The 17,701-nt window shown below is 37.2% G+C and overlaps 1 protein-coding gene across 4 annotated transcripts in view; it reads right to left on the reverse strand.

Moving 5' to 3' along the window:
- Nucleotides 1–17,701, reverse strand: part of TGDS (TDP-glucose 4,6-dehydratase) — a 750,932-nt gene that overhangs the window by 378,498 nt on the left and 354,733 nt on the right. For 3 of the 4 annotated variants that reach the window (XM_044073003.1, XM_044073004.1, XR_006365114.1), the window contains one exon: nt 179–277. The exons of the other annotated variant lie outside the window; for it this stretch is intronic. In XM_044073003.1, the coding sequence (XP_043928938.1) occupies nt 179–277 (99 nt within the window). The remainder of the gene's footprint in view (nt 1–178; nt 278–17,701) is intronic. 4 annotated transcript variants of the gene reach the window in all.

Raw genomic sequence — 17,701 nt, forward strand, 5'->3', positions numbered from 1 at the left:
TGTCTTTCTACTTTCTTTACAAATTTCGCTAAGGTACATCTACACTGTTACTGAAAACAGCATCAAAAAAGAACAGAAGAAAACAAAATGCTACAAAAAGCTGAGGTTCAGACCAAAATGACAAAATAAAAATGTACTTTTTGAAATCTAAACTTACAACAAATCAGTATTAGCTTACCGCATAACTTTCCCAGTATGATAACACAACACACTCTGCTGCTGCCTTAGAGAGTGCATAGGGATTGGTTGGTTTTGGGGGTGATGATTCATCAAACTCCTTTTAAAATAAACCAAAAACTGTATTAATACAATGGGCATAATGGCTCTGAAAAAACTGTTAGTCTGACTGAAGAAAGACAAGTTACATATTTTATTCTGAAAATATAATCTTAAATCTTTATTTTGTCTGTGGGTCAAAAAAAAAATTATGTACTTACCATAATGTTCCAGCTGTGTTGTCTATTTTCATTCTTCCTCAACTGTTGGATTCGGATCTGACCCTAGGATCCAACTTGGCTGTTACTAAAGCCCGTGGACACAAAAAAAACTCTTGAGCTCCTCCCCTACCATGATGCACCAACCCCCATAACAAACCTCAGATCTTGTTTGCTGTCTTACATAAAGTAGAAAGAATCACTACAACTTTCTTGACAGAAAGGTCATATCTGGAGCTCAATATTACGGACAGTGGTGTCCCTATAATCTCTTGCTCTTCAAGAAGTCAATAATGGCAAAGGATTGGGGTTGGCAGGCAGGAAGCTGAGGAAGAATGAAAATGGACAACACAAATGGAATGTTACAGTAAGTACATAACTTTTTTTATCCAATGTCAATTTCCATTCTATCTTCAACTGATGGAACAGAGTCCTCGGCTACCTAAAATCCTGGGTGGATGTTAAGGAAAGATATTCCTGAGCACAGCTTAGCCAAAAGCTGCTCTTTCCCTTGAGACCAGATCTAATTTGTAATGAATAATAAAGGTATAAGGACTGAACCAAGTTGTGACCTCACATATGTTGTCCATGGAACTCTAGACAGAAATACTGAGCTTTTCTCCCTGGTCCTCTGCAGAAAACGGACCTGTGTCCAGTCGTACTCTCCCGGTCAACAAATGTAAATAAATAAATAAATAAATAAATAGTTGAATGGGCTCTTAGAGGTCTTGGTAAGGACAGATCTAATTTGCTGTAAATAAATGATATATGCAATCCGTCAACCATCTGGCTAAATTCACCTTTATAACTGATTTGCCCAATTCAGAATCTGCAAAGGATACAGATAATTGGTTTGTCTTTCTAATTTCTTTGGTCCTATGTAAGTAAAAATGTAATTGTCTGTGAACATCCAATAAATGGAACATATATTCACCTCTGTTTGCAAATTTACAAAAGAAAACTGAAAAATTAATGGATTGATTGATAGTGCATTGTGACACCACTTTAGGAAGGAAAAACGCAGTGGTATGTAAAATGACTATTATGAGAGATCTTAGTAAGGAGGTTTAGGTGACAATGCTTGAAGTTCTGAAATTCTTCTAGCAGAGGAAATGGACAATAGAAAGATAGTTTTTCAGGTCAGGAACTTAAGATCACACTTTGCTGCTGGTTTAAAGGGCGAATGAGTCAAGGCTTGCAGTACCAAGTTTGACTCCCATGGTGGAGTAGGGTCTTTATATGGGGGTCTTAGCAGGAGTGTGCCTTTCAAAGGTGCTTTACAAAGTTTAGACAAAGCCAGAGAGGAATTCTTAAATCCTGTATGAAAATGAGGGATGTTGCTACATGAACTTTAACCACTGAGAAACTAGCTCCCATATTAAAAATCTTTGTCAAAAATTCAAGTACACATTGTACAGGAGCTGAGAAGGGGTCACTGCATTTTTTGTTGTGCCCAGGAAACCAACGTTTTCCATTTAGATCTATTAAGTTTTCTTGTAGAAGCTTTATGGGAAGATAAAAGTATATGACGGAAGGGGAAAGACAGCATCAGTTGTGTGGCTGTTAATGGAATTGGAGAAACCATGTTGTTAGCTTGAGGTTTGATATGTCTGGGTGAATCATGCCTACTGGCTAAGACAGAAGGTCTGGAATCATATCCAAAATTGAAGGTGGGTAAATTAGATGAGGCCAAAGAAGGGAAAACCAAATTTGTCAAGGTCAATAAGGAGCACCGAGGATGACTTTGCACTTCAACTGGGCAGCTTCCTGTAAGCATTTGAGAATTAGGAGAGTTGGGGGGTAGGCACAGAGGAGACAGGGGGTCAATTGTGCAGTAGACCATCCCTCAGTTATTCCCCTGGTGGGGGGGGGGTCAGAACAAAGAAGCTGCTGCACTTGTTGTTTAGGAGAGATGCAAAAAGATTGCAGCAAGTCCGGCCCAATTGACAGAAAATCAAATCAGTCACTTTTTTGCTGAGAGACCACTTGTGAAGTAGAAGAATGGACCTGCTCAATTTATCTGCTATCACGTTAGACTTCCCCAGAATGCTTTTTGCTATCAAAAAGTAGTTGGATGAGATCACCTATTGATACACTTGGAATGCTTCTAGAAACAAGAAGTAAGTTCTGGTTCCTCCTTGCTTGTTGATGTACCAAACTACAGACATATTGTCAGTCTGAATCACAACTGTCCCTAAAGTGAGAGCATCCTGGAAGGCCTGCAATGCTAAGAGCACTGTTCTCATCTGTAAAACACTGATATGCAAATTGTCCTCTTCAGGGGGCCATATGCCTTGGACTGTTTCCCCAGGAAATTTCCTCCCACCCAATTTGGGAAGTGTCCTTAGTCACTATGACCTTGGGTTGAGGGAGAATGAAAGGACAGCCTTGTACAACTTGATCTCCACGAATCCACCACCAAAGGTACTTCTTGCATGCCTGAGTGATTGTTATTTTTGTTGACGTGCTGGGAAAGAATTGACCACTGTATTGCTAACATCTACTGGAGAATTCTCATATGAAATTATGCTAAAGAGACTATGATGATGGTAGCTGTCATTGACCTCAAGGTTTGAAGAATTAAGTGAGCTGAAATTTTGGTATTGCAAATTAATTTTCTGACCTGGTACCTGATGGTTTGCACTCTTGAAAGAGGAAGAGAAGCTGTCACTGATGTCATGCTGAAGAAGAGTGCTCCTATGAATTCCAAAGTTTGAGTTGGTTGTAACTGACATTTCTTGTAATTTATGGTTATCCCCAAATAAGAACAAATCTGGACATCTGATCTCTTGCAGACAAAATGAGCCAGTTGTCCAGATATGGAAACACTCTGGATCCCTGCAGTCTCAAGTGAGCTGCTACCACAGCCATGCATTTGGTGAACATCCTGGAGGCTGTGGTGAAGCCAAAGGGCAGTACTCTGAAATGATAGTGACTGGCTCCCAGCTAGAAGCACAAACACTTTCTGGATTGCCTGTTCATTTTTATGTGATAGTACACATCCGGAAGGCCTATTGAACACATCTAGTCGTCCTTGCCCAGAGAGGGCAGAATGGACTGAGCCATGACCATCCAAAATTATGTAAGTTGAACTGATTTGTTCAATTCGCTGAGATCCAAAATTGGTCTCCAGTCCTCTGTTATCTTTGGCACCAAAAATAATCTTGATTCCGGATTCTATCTAGTCTGTTGGAATCTCTTGGATGACTCTTTCTAGCAGCTTTTGTATTTCTATTGCTCCTTCTTTCCCCTGACTGGGTGGAACATCGTGAATCTTGTGACAGTTGGAGGTAGCAGAGAAAAGGGAACTGTATACCCTCCCTCTAGAAATAATTCTCTGCACTTAAGTATCTCTTGCTAAATCTAGCCAGGCTCAATGGTGCAGGGATAGTCTATCCTGATTGCCTCCAGAGAGGGACAATCGGGCTTCCTTTCAGGAGCGCTGATGGAGTCCGTCAGAGAAAGAGTCTCTGGACCCCTGGTTTTGTGGCCCTTCTCTGCCATGTGGGCATCCTCGTCCATTAGCATTCCTACCTCAGTCCCTAGGGGAACTATCCCCATGTATGTCCTGGAAAGGGCCCTAGGACTTTCTGAACTGCTGTCAAAAGAAGCACTGATGAACAAGGGCTTAAAAGGCTCCGCAAAATCACAAGTTCATCCAGGCATGTCTCCGAATGGAACCCGCTACCCTTGAGGCACCTTTGGCTGCATACAAGATAAGCCTCATAGACAAATCTGAAATGGATTGCAGGGCAGCCAAATGGTAGACCACAGGAGAATGAGTCTCAGCATAATGGCTCCTGAAAGGGACTTTTGAAAGTTCTTTGGTCATGTCCCTTAGTAGTCTGATAAAATGTGCCAAGTAGTTCAGTGACCCAAGGGCAAAGGTAGCTGATGTATATACACTCTTCCCAAACCTGTCCATCGTTCTCAACTCCTTGTTAGAGGGATGGACAGAGGAAATTTGCTCAGCAAGTTCCTTCTTAGTGGCCGCAACCAAGACCATGGCATCCACTGGCACCTCCTTACTCCAGAATTCCTTCCCAATAAGTGGAGCCAGAATCCGATCTGGCCTCTTAGGGATTGGCTCAACTGAGTCAGGTTCCTTCCATGTCTGCCTAGAGACCAAATCAATGAGCTCTTCAGCGGGTGGAGTAACCCAGAAGGTAGATGGGCCTGCTCCGAAGGCTTCCAAAAATTCTGATTCCTCCAGTGAAGGGTTGCTGGAGGTCCAGCTGCCTCTCTGTTTAAGGATCTCTAGAATGTCTCCAAATGTGAGGTCTTCCAGAGGTGATCGTACGGGCCCTTCTCCTTCATTGCAATCAGTATCCTCAGTGACGGACTCTTGTAGACAGTCCAAGTACCTCCTCTTGCACTTCCTCTTCTGAAGAACGTCCTCAGTGGGATGTTCCAGTGAAGTGTCAAAAGAAATTTTAATGCCCAGTTGGATGATCTGGAGGACTTGAGCTGGCTGTCCCTGTGGAGAAGAGTGATGTGGCTTCAAGCACAGACATATCTAGAAACTGGACTGGAGATCAGAAGGGGCTGGATCTGTCTATCCTATCGGAACAGAAAAGACTCTCTTCACTACCTGAAAGGCAGACCATCCCGGGGAGAAAGAAGACAGAAGTTCCGAGAAGACAGGCTTCTGGATCACCATCATTCCGCTTCTTTGAGAGCAATCTCCCAGAGGTGGAAACCGGAGCCAGCTATCCAATGCCGAAGCTCTGACAGACAGAGACAGCTCCAAAAACCTCAGTCAACTCCAAAGCCTAGGATGTGACAAGGCAGTTTCAGCTCTGGGAGTCATCCAGATCTGAAGATGCTGGAGCCAGTACACTCAGAGAAGTCTTCAGATCCGAAGACAAAGATCTTCAGATCCCAGGTGGACGGACCTGGAAGGTTCGGATCCAGGGACTCAAACAACTGGTAGGATCAGAGAAGGAGTAGACAATGGCAGTGTAAGAGATGGATGGGCTCCCTGACCTGAGGGGATAGGAGCCAGAAGAACACCCATCTGAATCTTTGCGGAGAGGTACTTCCTCATCATCCTGTCCACATCTTCCGTTAGACTCCTGGAAAAACAAGATGAGGCAAGGGCCTGTGACCTTGAATGGCATCTCTCCAGGAAGGGAGAGGGAACCACAGAAGGAAATGAAAACAACTTTGGAAAATATCTCATCCTCACCAGAATCTTTTGATCTGAAGGAGAGAGGACCTGAGCAGATTTTGGACCCAGTTTAGATTTTTTTATTCGGTGGCTCTAAAGGAGTGGAAAAAGTAGAGGGCCTTAGAGACTTAACCAAGGTCTCCTTAATTTTCATTTTGGGGGACCGAGCCCCAGAGATCCAAATGAAGATGGAAGCAAACCTTTCAATATCAATTTATTTTTTCCTATTTGCTAAGTCCCTTGGATTGAAATTTCTGCAGATAGTACAATCCTCTTGTAAAAGTTGAATGCCTAAACAACAGACACAAAGGATGGGCATCAAATAATGGTAATTTGTGCCCACACTTCTGACACTTTTTGAAGCCGGAGGCCCTCTGTCAGACATGACAACTTTGAAGAAAAAAGAGAAAGGGGAGAAAGTTTTTATATATACATGTGTATATATACATACATTGTGTATATATATATATATATATATATATATATATATATATATATATATATATATATATATATTCACTTTATAATCTCGAAATACTGAAACTTGAATTTCAGTATCTCGAGACTATAAAGCCGAACATTCACAATACCAAAACCCCAAAAGTGCGAAATTCAAAATCGAGACTTTTAAATACACTCTCCACCACACAAACATACATACACCTTCTTCCTCACACTACAACAAACCAACAAAACACACACAAACACAACACAAATACACACACCTACCCTACATATAAGCAGGGGGGCAAGCCTCCCTGTGCCCCCCACACCTCTGCTACTTATATACACCAACTCTGAGGTCGCACTAAAAAGACAGACACTAAACCCACCACTACATACTCTATATTTCCCTTGCACAAACACATACCACATATATGCAAACATCACCACTCTCAACACTTACACACTCAGACTCTAACCTACCTACCCTAACCTACACCTAAAACTTCCCAACACACTCACATACACTCAAATCCCTTCCTAAAACCCTTAAAAAAACAGCACTTGCCTGAATATTCACATATATCCACACAACGGACAGACAAACCATATCCCACAGCACACCGCACCTTACAAACACAGCAAATCCCACGTACTGCACCACCACAACCACAAATTCGAGAGTTCGAATTCGATCAAGTGCAGTTTTACACAACTGCACTTTCAGCACTTTTGTCTCAAGATACTGAAATTCGAGATTTCAGTATTTCGAGATAGTAAAGTGCTTTTATATATATATATATATATATATATATATATATATATATATATATATATATAAAGTTCAGAATGGCCCAACAGCTTGGATATAAAAAACTTTAATGTGCCTTCTTCAGATACGAAACTGCACGTTCCACAACAATAAGAACATAAGCACCATAAGCACCAAATGAATTCACAACGAACCAAGTTAACTCAAGCGCTTTCACCCAGGACCTCCCAGGCTTTGTCAAGATACATTATGAACTTCTAACCACTTATTTATATACTGGTTACTGATAGATTGATCACTCAGTTAATTATATAATCACATAACTGATTAATCAAAGTTACAATCAGTTGTTGTATACTGTTTCAACATCATCTTCAAACAAATAATTCATGTGGCTTTGCAGTATTGTTTTTAAAAACTGTTACTATTTCACAGTGACAAAACTTTAAAAGACTTACTCTCTAAAAACACACACACACACACATATATATATATATATATATATATATATATATATATATACACAGTTGTCTTAAAAACCATTATTTGATACTAACATGGTTTCTAGATCTTGCTTTCATTCTTTATCAAGCAAAATATAGTGTTCTTCACTAACTTAGGATTACAACATAACTCTCATTCCTATTAGCTCTACCATATATTACTTACCAAAAAACATTTTATATTATATAAAACCTTAAAAAATCTTATGTATGTGCTACATGTAAACGGTATCTAGATGATATCTGTATTTTGTGGAGAGGTGACACGAGGGATTTAGAGAAATTTATTGACTATATTGGCTCCACAACTGATTTCTTGAGATTTACCCACTCAATAAATCTACAATATTTAAATTACTTGGATGTTAAGTTGGAAAAGAATATAGAAAAGAACAAATTTCAGAGTAGTATATTCAGAAAAGAAAGTTACTCTAATATGTTCCTACATTTTACAAGTAACCACCCATTGTCCCAAAAGAAAGGAATTGTTAAGGGCCAAATTATTAGGGCTGCTCGTATGTGTAGTGAAGATAATTTATTCTTCAAAGAAATAGAAGTGCTCAGAACATTGTTTCTTGAAAAAGATTACCCAATGGAATTATTTAACAATCTAGTAGAAGAGATATCGCTCAAAAGGAAAGACCAGTATGCCCCATTGTTAGGAGAAGGCCCTGGTAATAAATTAGATAGCAATATAAGTAATCAATATGGAGATAAAAGAAGTGCTTTCCTCTACGCATACAATTTGAACAGTAGAGAGATAGAGACTATTATTTGTAAATATTGGCTAAAAACGAAGAAATTAATAAAATAATACCTGAGAAACCGAATTTTGTGAAGAAAAGAGATAAAAACTTAAAGGATCTATTGGAGATGAACCAAATTAGAAAAACTAACAATTCGCAATTGAAGTTAGGAACATTTGGATGTAACTCTTGTAAGCAATGCCCCTTAATGGTCAATAGTAAGGGTGTTTACTTGAAAGCAAGAAAGGTTAACATCATTTCACCGGGACATTTTAATTGTAACACAAAAGGAGTAGTCTACTTGGGGTTTTGCCAACATTGTTACAGTTTCTATGTTGGCAAAACCGAAAGGACACTTAGAAAGCGAGTTTATGAACATCTATACTTTATAAGTAAGAGCAAGCCCACTAATGCCTTTTACAAACATTCCCTAACCTGTACGCAGATGTCACTAAAGTTCCTAGTGTTAGAACAGGTTATGCTGAATACTAGTAGAGGTGATTGGGAAACATCTTTAGAATACAGGGAACTGTTATGGCAAGTAAGGCTGAACGCTTCCAGAGTCCCGGGCTTGAATGAAACCATCAGTACAAGCAGTGTGCTTAAATTAAGGCAGGCCAAGCTTTAAAATAGTACACTATCACACTAGTTAAGGTGTAAGAATATTATAGGGCATAGGTATATGTCATGTTTAAGATTTAGCATATACAAGGTTGGTTTATTTACAATTATAAACAGCATCATAAAAATATAAATTGTACATTTATTAATAGGTATACACACAAGTAGAACAGATTTACAATGTAACACATACATAAGATTTTTTAAGGTTTTATATAATATAAAATGTTTTTTGGTAAGTAATATATGGTAGAGCTAATAGGAATGAGAGTTATGTTGTAATCCTAAGTTAGTGAAGAACACTATATTTTGCTTGATAAAGAATGAAAGCAAGATCTAGAAACAATGTTAGTATCAAATAATGTTTTTTAAGACAACTGTATATATATATATATATATATATATATATATATATATATATATGTGTGTTTTTAGAGAGTAAGTCTTTTAAAGTTTTGTCACTGTGAAATAGTAACAGTTTTTAAAAACAATACTGCAAAGCCACATGAAGTATTTGTTTGAAGATGATGTTCAAACAGTATACAACAACTGATTGTAACTTTGATTAATCAATTATGTGATTATATAATTAACTGAGTGATCAATCTATCAGTAACCAGTATATAAATAAGTGGTTAGAAGTTCACAATGTATCTTGACAAAGCCTGGGAGGTCCTGGGTGAAAGCGCTTGAGTTAACTTGGTTCGTTGTGAATTCATTTGGTGCTTATGGTGCGCTTATGTTCTTATTGTTGTGGAACGTGCAGTTTCGTATCTGAAGAAGGCACATTAAAGTTTTTTATATCCAAGCTGTTGGGCCATTCTGAACTTTATTTTACCTGGTTGGTAAAGTTTTTGTCGTTTTGGAGAGTGATTATTTAGTTTCGTGATGGCTGAAAGGTCCGAAAGCTTGGATTTCGGAGTTACACCTAACTTGCTAGTGGAGGAACAAGAGTTATCAGATGACGCCCCCGTCACCAGGGGAGAGTTCAAACAAATTATGGGCTTTCTTTCGCAAATAAGCGGTATGCTTACGAGGGAAAGCAGTGGTTATTTGAACAGAATACCACCTAACCAACAGTTTTTTGCTGCTGACCAGAATTATTTCTCGGGTAAGAACGCTAACCCGCCAACGGAGGTTATTTATGACGCTGATTCCAGGGGACAAGTTTCATCAGGTCGAAATAACAGACAGCAGACCCCTAAACCAATGGGAAGTACAACGGCTAAAGACTTTAACTTCAATAAATGGACCACGAAAAGTTTTTCGTTTAGCCAAGGTACTGTACAAGCTAGTAATATACATAATGACCAATTAGAACATTTATTGAGTGATCTAAATAATAAAATGTATGCATACAAATCATCGCAGCTAGAGATTCAGTATTTAGTTGAATGCATCAAAGTACAGCGAATTCCGAAAGGACTGCGACTTAGCAAGTTTCCGAACAACGCTATTCCGGGTTCGGATTTATTTAAAGATTTAACTGTATTGTTTAATAAAGCCGGTTTGGAAATGCTAGAACTAATGGTAAAAGACTATGAAGCTAAAGCTGCTGTCCTATTAGCAGATGTTAACACACTTAACAACACAATAGTTACTAACACTAACTTCAATTCTATCAAGAGGGATTACGAAAATGCATTCAGAGAAGTAGATGACCACTGTACTAGAGTGGTCGCTAGGAAGATAAAAAAACTGGAACGTGATTTAGCTGACTATGAGAATGGAGTAGCATATGTTTTTAGTATCAACAAAAAGCAATGGTTTAACAGGAATGTCAGCAATGGTAATGCTTCTAATCACTTTGATGTCAACAATGCAGTCACATCAGATATGCAAGGCCCTAGAAGGAGTGAAAGGCTGGCTCAGAAAACTAATCAGGAACAAAAACAGGTTTTTCAGCATCCACCAGGGAGGCAAAGGAACAAAGAGGTCACCCCCCAACCACAGAGGTGGAACAGAACCAGAAACTAGAAGCTCCTCTTGGAGATATAGTGATTACCAAAATGGACAATTGTAGTATTTGGAGGCAGCACAATTTTAGTATTTACAATTATACAGATTTAGAACTAAATAACCAATATTTTGAGTTGTTTACAAAGGGATTACATTTTGTCCCTGCACATTCTGTTAACACAACCAATATGATTTTAGATCTCAAGTTGTTTATGAGGCAACTCAATTTAAATCTATATTTCAAAGACTGTAGTTATAAGCCAGCGTTGCTTCAGAGAGCAAGTACTTTCAATCCCCCACTTCATTCAGCATTGAAAATTTTTGAAGAATTAGTTGAAACTGATCTTAGGAGCATCAATGAGAATAAAGGTTCAGTATACCCCGGAAATCTATCTAGTGGGACATATGACCTGATTAGGTTGTTAAGAACTGAAGGGATTAGGGTCATGAAAACGGATTAAAGGGGGAGGGGTGGTACTTATGTACAGACATGAATATGAGGCCAATCTACATACATTATTACATGATACTCAACAATACAGTGAGGTTTCACTTAATGAAAGAAATATTGCTTATGCTAGGATCAAGTTTATGTTGGAAGACCACCTTATGCAAGGGGCAATCAATGAAGAGCTATACAACTATCTATTAGTACCGAAACCATTAACACCAGCAATGTTTGGAATCCCGAAAGTTCATAAAGGACTAAACCCACTAAGTTTTAGATCTATAGTGGCTGGGGCCAAAGGCATTACGGAACCACTAGGGAAATTTATAGACACCACGATGAAAAAACTGGTGTCATCATTTCCATTTCTGTGTAAAGACTCATGGGAATTTTTAAAAAACATAAAAAAATAGTACTTCACAGAAACTAGAGTTATGGTAACAATAGATATAGTTGAATTGTTCCCCAGCATTCCACATGACAAAGGTCTGGAATGGTTCAATGAAGTAATTACGCAGGCAAAGATTTTTAGTGCCAACATGGTAGGGTTGTTAACAGAATTTATGGACACAATATTGACGAATAATTTTATTTCCTTTAATGGGGAGCTTTTTAAGCAGAAAAAAGGAGTAGCAATGGGCACTCCATGCGCATCGACATATGCTAACACAGTTCTCCATTACTGGGAATCTAAATATGTGTTTGCCTCTGAATGGGTGAACTACATCGTCCACTATCAACGGTATCTAGATGATATCTGTATTTTGTGGAGAGGTGACACGAGGGATTTAGAGAAATTTATTGACTATATTGGCTCCACAACTGATTTCTTGAGATTTACCCACTCAATAAATCTTCAATATTTAAATTACTTGGATGTTAAGTTGGAAAAGAATATAGAAAAGAACAAATTTCAGAGTAGTATATTCAGAAAAGAAAGTTACTCTAATATGTTCCTACATTTTACAAGTAACCACCCATTGTCCCAAAAGAAAGGAATTGTTAAGGGCCAAATTATTAGGGCTGCTCGTATGTGTAGTGAAGATAATTTATTCTTCAAAGAAATAGAAGTGCTCAGAACATTGTTTCTTGGAAAAGATTACCCAATGGAATTATTTAACAATCTAGTAGAAGAGATATCGCTCAAAAGGAAAGACCAGTATGCCCCATTGTTAGGAGAAGGCCCTGGTAATAAATTAGATAGCAATATAAGTAATCAATATAGAGATAAAAGAAGTGCTTTCCTCTACACATACAATTTGAACAGTAGAGAGATAGAGACTATTATTTGTAAATATTGGCCAGTGTTGGCTAAAAACGAAGAAATTAATAAAATAATACCTGAGAAACCGAATTTTGTGAAGAAAAGAGATAAAAACTTAAAGGATCTATTGGAGATGAACCAAATTAGAAAAACTAACAATTCGCAATTGAAGTTAGGAACATTTGGATGTAACTCTTGTAAGCAATGCTCCTTAATGGTCAATAGTAACGGTGTTTACTTGAAAGCAAGAAAGGTTAACATCATTTCACCGGGACATTTTAATTGTAACACAAAAGGAGTAGTCTACTTGGGGTTTTGCCAACATTGTTACAGTTTCTATGTTGGCAAAACCGAAAGGACACTTAGGAAGCGAGTTTATGAACATCTATACGATATAAGTAAGAGCAAGCCCACTAATGCCTTTTACAAACATTCACTAACCTGTACGCAGTCACTAAAGTTCCTAGTTTTAGAACAGGTTATGTTGAATACTAGGGGAGGTGATTGGGAAACATCTTTAGAATACAGGGAACTGTTATGGCAAGTAAGGCTGAACGCTTCCAGAGCCCCGGGCTTGAATGAAACCATCAGTATAAGCAGTGTGCTTAAATTAAGGAAGGCCAAGCTTTAAAATAGTACACTATCATGCTAGTTAAGGTGTAAGAATATTATAGGGCATAGGTATATGTCGTGTTTAAGTTTTAGCATATACAAGGTTGGTTTATTTACAATTATAAACAGCATCATAAAAATATAAATTGTACATTTATTAATAGGTATACACACAAGTAGAACAGATTTACAATGTAACACATACATAAGATTTTTTAAGGTTTTATATAATATAAAATGTTTTTTGGTAAGTAATATATGGTAGAGCTAATAGGAATGAGAGTTATGTTGTAATCCTAAGTTAGTGAAGAACACTATATTTTGCTTGATAAAGAATGAAAGCAAGATCTAGAAACCATGTTAGTATCAAATAATGTTTTTTAAGACAACTGTATATATATATATATATATATATATATATATATATATATATATGTGTGTGTGTTTTTAGAGAGTAAGTCTTTTAAAGTTTTGTCACTGTGAAATAGTAACAGTTTTTAAAAACAATACTGCAAAGCCACATGAAGTATTTGTTTGAAGATGATGTTGAAACAGTATACAACAACTGATTGTAACTTTGATTAATCAATTATGTGATTATATAATTAACTGAGTGATCAATCTATCAGTAACCAGTATATAAATAAGTGGTTAGAAGTTCATAATGTATCTTGACAAAGCCTGGGAGGTCCTGGGTGAAAGCGCTTGAGTTAACTTGGTTCGTTGTGAATTCATTTGGTGCTTATGTTCTTATTGTTGTGGAACGTGCAGTTTCGTATCTGAAGAAGGCACATTAAAGTTTTTTATATCCAAGCTGTTGGGCCATTTTGAACTTTATTTTACCTGGTTGGTAAAGTTTTTGTCATTTTGGAGAGTGATATATAAATATATATATATATATATATATATATATATATATATATATATATATATATATGTGAAAAGTGGAAAACAGAGGAGAAATATCAACAAAGGTAAGTAAAATTTACAAAGGCTTGTTCACTATAAAAATAGGTAATATAGAAAATAGAGGAAAAACATTACCAACAATGGTATAAAATAGTTACACTGAGTGTAAAAGGAACAACATTTTATACATATATAACAAGGGGGAAATGCAGAAAAAAACACATCTTAAACACTCTAGAGTACAGGCTAACCACGTTTTTCATTAAAAGCAGCAAAAAAGATCTGGGGTATGTTAGGGGTTAGTGCATTGTGAGTAGGGGAAGAACTCAATAATTTTTGGTGGCTACGAGCTTTAGTAACGACAGAGTCAGATCCAAGGGTTGGATCTGAACCTAACAGTTTTTGATACAATGAATACTGACAACACTGGACCTCAGCTTAAACAGAAAACATTAGATTGCTAAAGGAAGAGTTACATTCATTTTCTAAAAAATAATATTTACCTCTGATGAAAATAATACCCATATTTTATAATACAATTATTTCTCACAAATAAACTATATAATATATATAGTTCTCACTAACTGTAGCTCGAGTAAAAATTCTAGAAAAGAAGGGGGGCCTGAAATGCTAGTGATTATAGAGAACACCGGACCTTCCATAAGTTGTGATCAAGAACGCAATTCCAGTTTCACTTATTTTATTTATTTTTGACATTTGTTAACTGGGTTTGTCCAACTAAGCCAGAGCCCATTTTCAGCACAGACCGGAGTAGAAAATCTCCAGAGAATGATACTCATTCTAAGACTAGATAACTTAAACATAAACTAGACAATTAAACAAACTGTGACATTAATTAGTTGTGGAAGCATATGATATAAAAAGTGCTACGATTGAGGAAACAACGATTAAATCAAATTTGAGGTATGGAAATGGAAAATATTAAGAAAAAGTTAGAAAGATAAACAGGCAGATGTATTGATACAGATACTTATCCCTAAAAGTAGCACTAATATATGCCTTTTTATTTTACTGTTATTAAAGAACAGAACATGAACTTCAAATAAGTAAAATTAACAGTGTCCAAATGTGCTGCCCTTTAACAACAACAGTAGCTCTTGCTTTCATTTTACTTATCCTTTGTTGACCACATTAGTCCCACTAGCTATTGGTCTCTTTCCAGGGAAGACATGAGGTGGTATGTCTTCTACTATTGGAAATCTGGCCAGGTCATTGGTGAACTGCTGCTGGTTTTCATAAGGTGCGGTGGTACCTTTTACTTCTACTTCAGCTACCACTAACTCAAGCAGATGGGGCCTCTGTTTAACATTTCATCAAAGCTAGCAGTGCTTTTCCCCTTAACTTCTTGGATGATCAAGAATTTTGGACAGAGCCAAAAATACTGGGGGGGGGGGGGGCAGAGGGCATAATAACCCAAAATTAGGGACAATTACTAAATTCCCTAAGAAGTTAATGTTTTATATCAACATTCATTTTCTGAACAATATGTATCTTGGATTCCCAAAATCTTAAACCTGCTGGAAGCATTATCCTTTGGGATGGAGAGTCCACACAGACCTTTAACCACAATCCCTTCAACCAGTAAAAACATCCATCCTAGAGCCACTATGGCAAAATTCATATCTACTCAAGTCAAAGACCTTGTTTTAAGAACTGCCTGGCCTCTTGCTCCACTAAAAACAAGTGACCAAATCATCAGATTTGATAATGACTTTTCATCACTTGTAATGTCCAAAAGGAAAGTGTTTGTCCCATTAATAAAATCGTTGAAGGAGAGAATTAAAGCTCAACTCATTTTTCCTGCAAGAATAAGACTGTCTACCAGACAGAAGGAAAATGTTTTACACCCTTGAAGAAGCATCTACATTTGTCCAAAAAAGAACCTTTTAAGTCAACCTGAACCAATGGATTCTTCAGTGAATTTAAAACGACAGCATCAAATAGTATATGGACAACTAAGGAAAAAAAGAAATCTAGTGACAAGTAAACATACTTAATTTTTCTTTTCCACTGAGATTAGTTCTCCTTTTAATTAACATGGAACCATACACAGAAGGGGTCCGCATGGAGAGATAAGTCTCAGCAAGTAAAGGGAGTACTACTGCTGAAATTGAATTAATCTTCAAGTCTTGGTGAGCACCTTCGCAAGGTGGACCCTGTTTTCCACAAAATCTCAGCAAGACACACTGATATATAGACTGTATTTATAAAGCATATATCATACACAGAAGTAGGTTAAAAATTAAAAAAAAAAATAGCTGGGTGCACAAGACCAAGGATAAAAAGTGTCCAATCCTGGTTGGCACACTGGTGCCAGGACTGGAAAAGATGACAGTGTAGAATCCTCAAACTACGGAAACATTCCTACAATGAGGCCAGGCCCAGGGGGAGGATGCTCCCCCTGCCATAGAAGGAAGCAGTAGTCCACAAATATCACAAAAACTGTTAGGCCAAAAAAGATTCATAAAGACGATAAAGTGGACTATTGAGGATAAGAAAGAAATTATGTATGGTTACTATTATGCAAAAAAAAAACAATTTCCAGACACAAGATATACAAAATGATTGAGAGAAATTAGAAGAAAGAAAAATACGTCCACACAAAAAAACTATCAGAAGCTTCAAATAAAAATTTGCATTCATTAATACAGCAGATTTGTGAAAAACAGTATATACATCAAGAAACTTTGATCTGTTTGGAAAAAAAAGCATCTGAGGAAGTGGGAAAATATAAACAATAAAACCTATAGATTTTTGAAAAGTATAAAAATGAAATATGGACATGGGAAAGAAACAGAGATTTGATATGGTGCAATATTTATGCAAAGGAGAAAGCCAAATTAATCTATATGAAGAAGGCAGCCTCAAAGATATTCAAAGTGAAATACAGGCAAAGGCAAACAGATATGGAAAATTTCACAATAAAAAAATATCACAAAAAGGGAATGTGGAAAACAAGAGTAGTAAAGTAGAAGTTAAAAAAATAGAAGTTGAAGTTATGGAATGCCTGCGAAGTGAAGGATTTAATGTAGAAAATCTAACACAGGCTATATCACAGCATGATGGAGTGAGTCCCCAAAGTAAGGAGAAGCAGAAAGATCAGGAGACATCTGAAGAAGAAATATGGACATGGGAAAGAAAGAGAAATTTAATATGGTGTAATATTTATGCAGAGGAGAAAGTAAAACTAACCAATACAAAAAGAGCAGCATGAAATATATTTGAAGAGAAATACAGGCAAAGGAATCTGGACATGGAAAACTTTACAATACATAAAATAAGAAGACAAAGAGGAAAAGTAGAAAAGGAGATTAGCAATGAAAAAGTTAAAGAAAAATAGAAAATGAGGTTGTGGAGTACCTGTGAAGTGGGGGATTCAGTGTAGAAAATCTAATTCAGAAAGCACCACAACAGGACAGAGCAATGGATATCCACATTAAGGGGGAAACCAGTGGAATGGGAAGCAATTGTTCAGGTGCCATACAAAAATAGTTTGGAGCTTTCCACAGGAAACCAATATAAATGTTAACTTGAAGCTTGGCAGCAAGGGAAGGAACAGGAAACTGTGGAAACTCTGATGCAGTCACTGTTGAGGACTGACAGGCCAGTGAGCTCCCATATGACAGAGTAACGAATGGCACAGGATGAAATTGAAGAGAATGTGTCACAGGAAGATGCTATAGAACTTTCTATAGAATTCCTGCAGGAAATGGAAAAAGAATAGTTGTGTAAAATCTTACCATAACCATAGATGTCTCTCTTTTCCATGTTGCAGTATTCTTACTGTGGAATCCTCCG

This window comes from Protopterus annectens, chromosome 5.part1 (genome assembly GCF_019279795.1).
Source record: "Protopterus annectens isolate FY-2018-M chromosome 5.part1, PAN1.0, whole genome shotgun sequence".
NCBI lineage: Eukaryota > Metazoa > Chordata > Ceratodontiformes > Protopteridae > Protopterus > Protopterus annectens.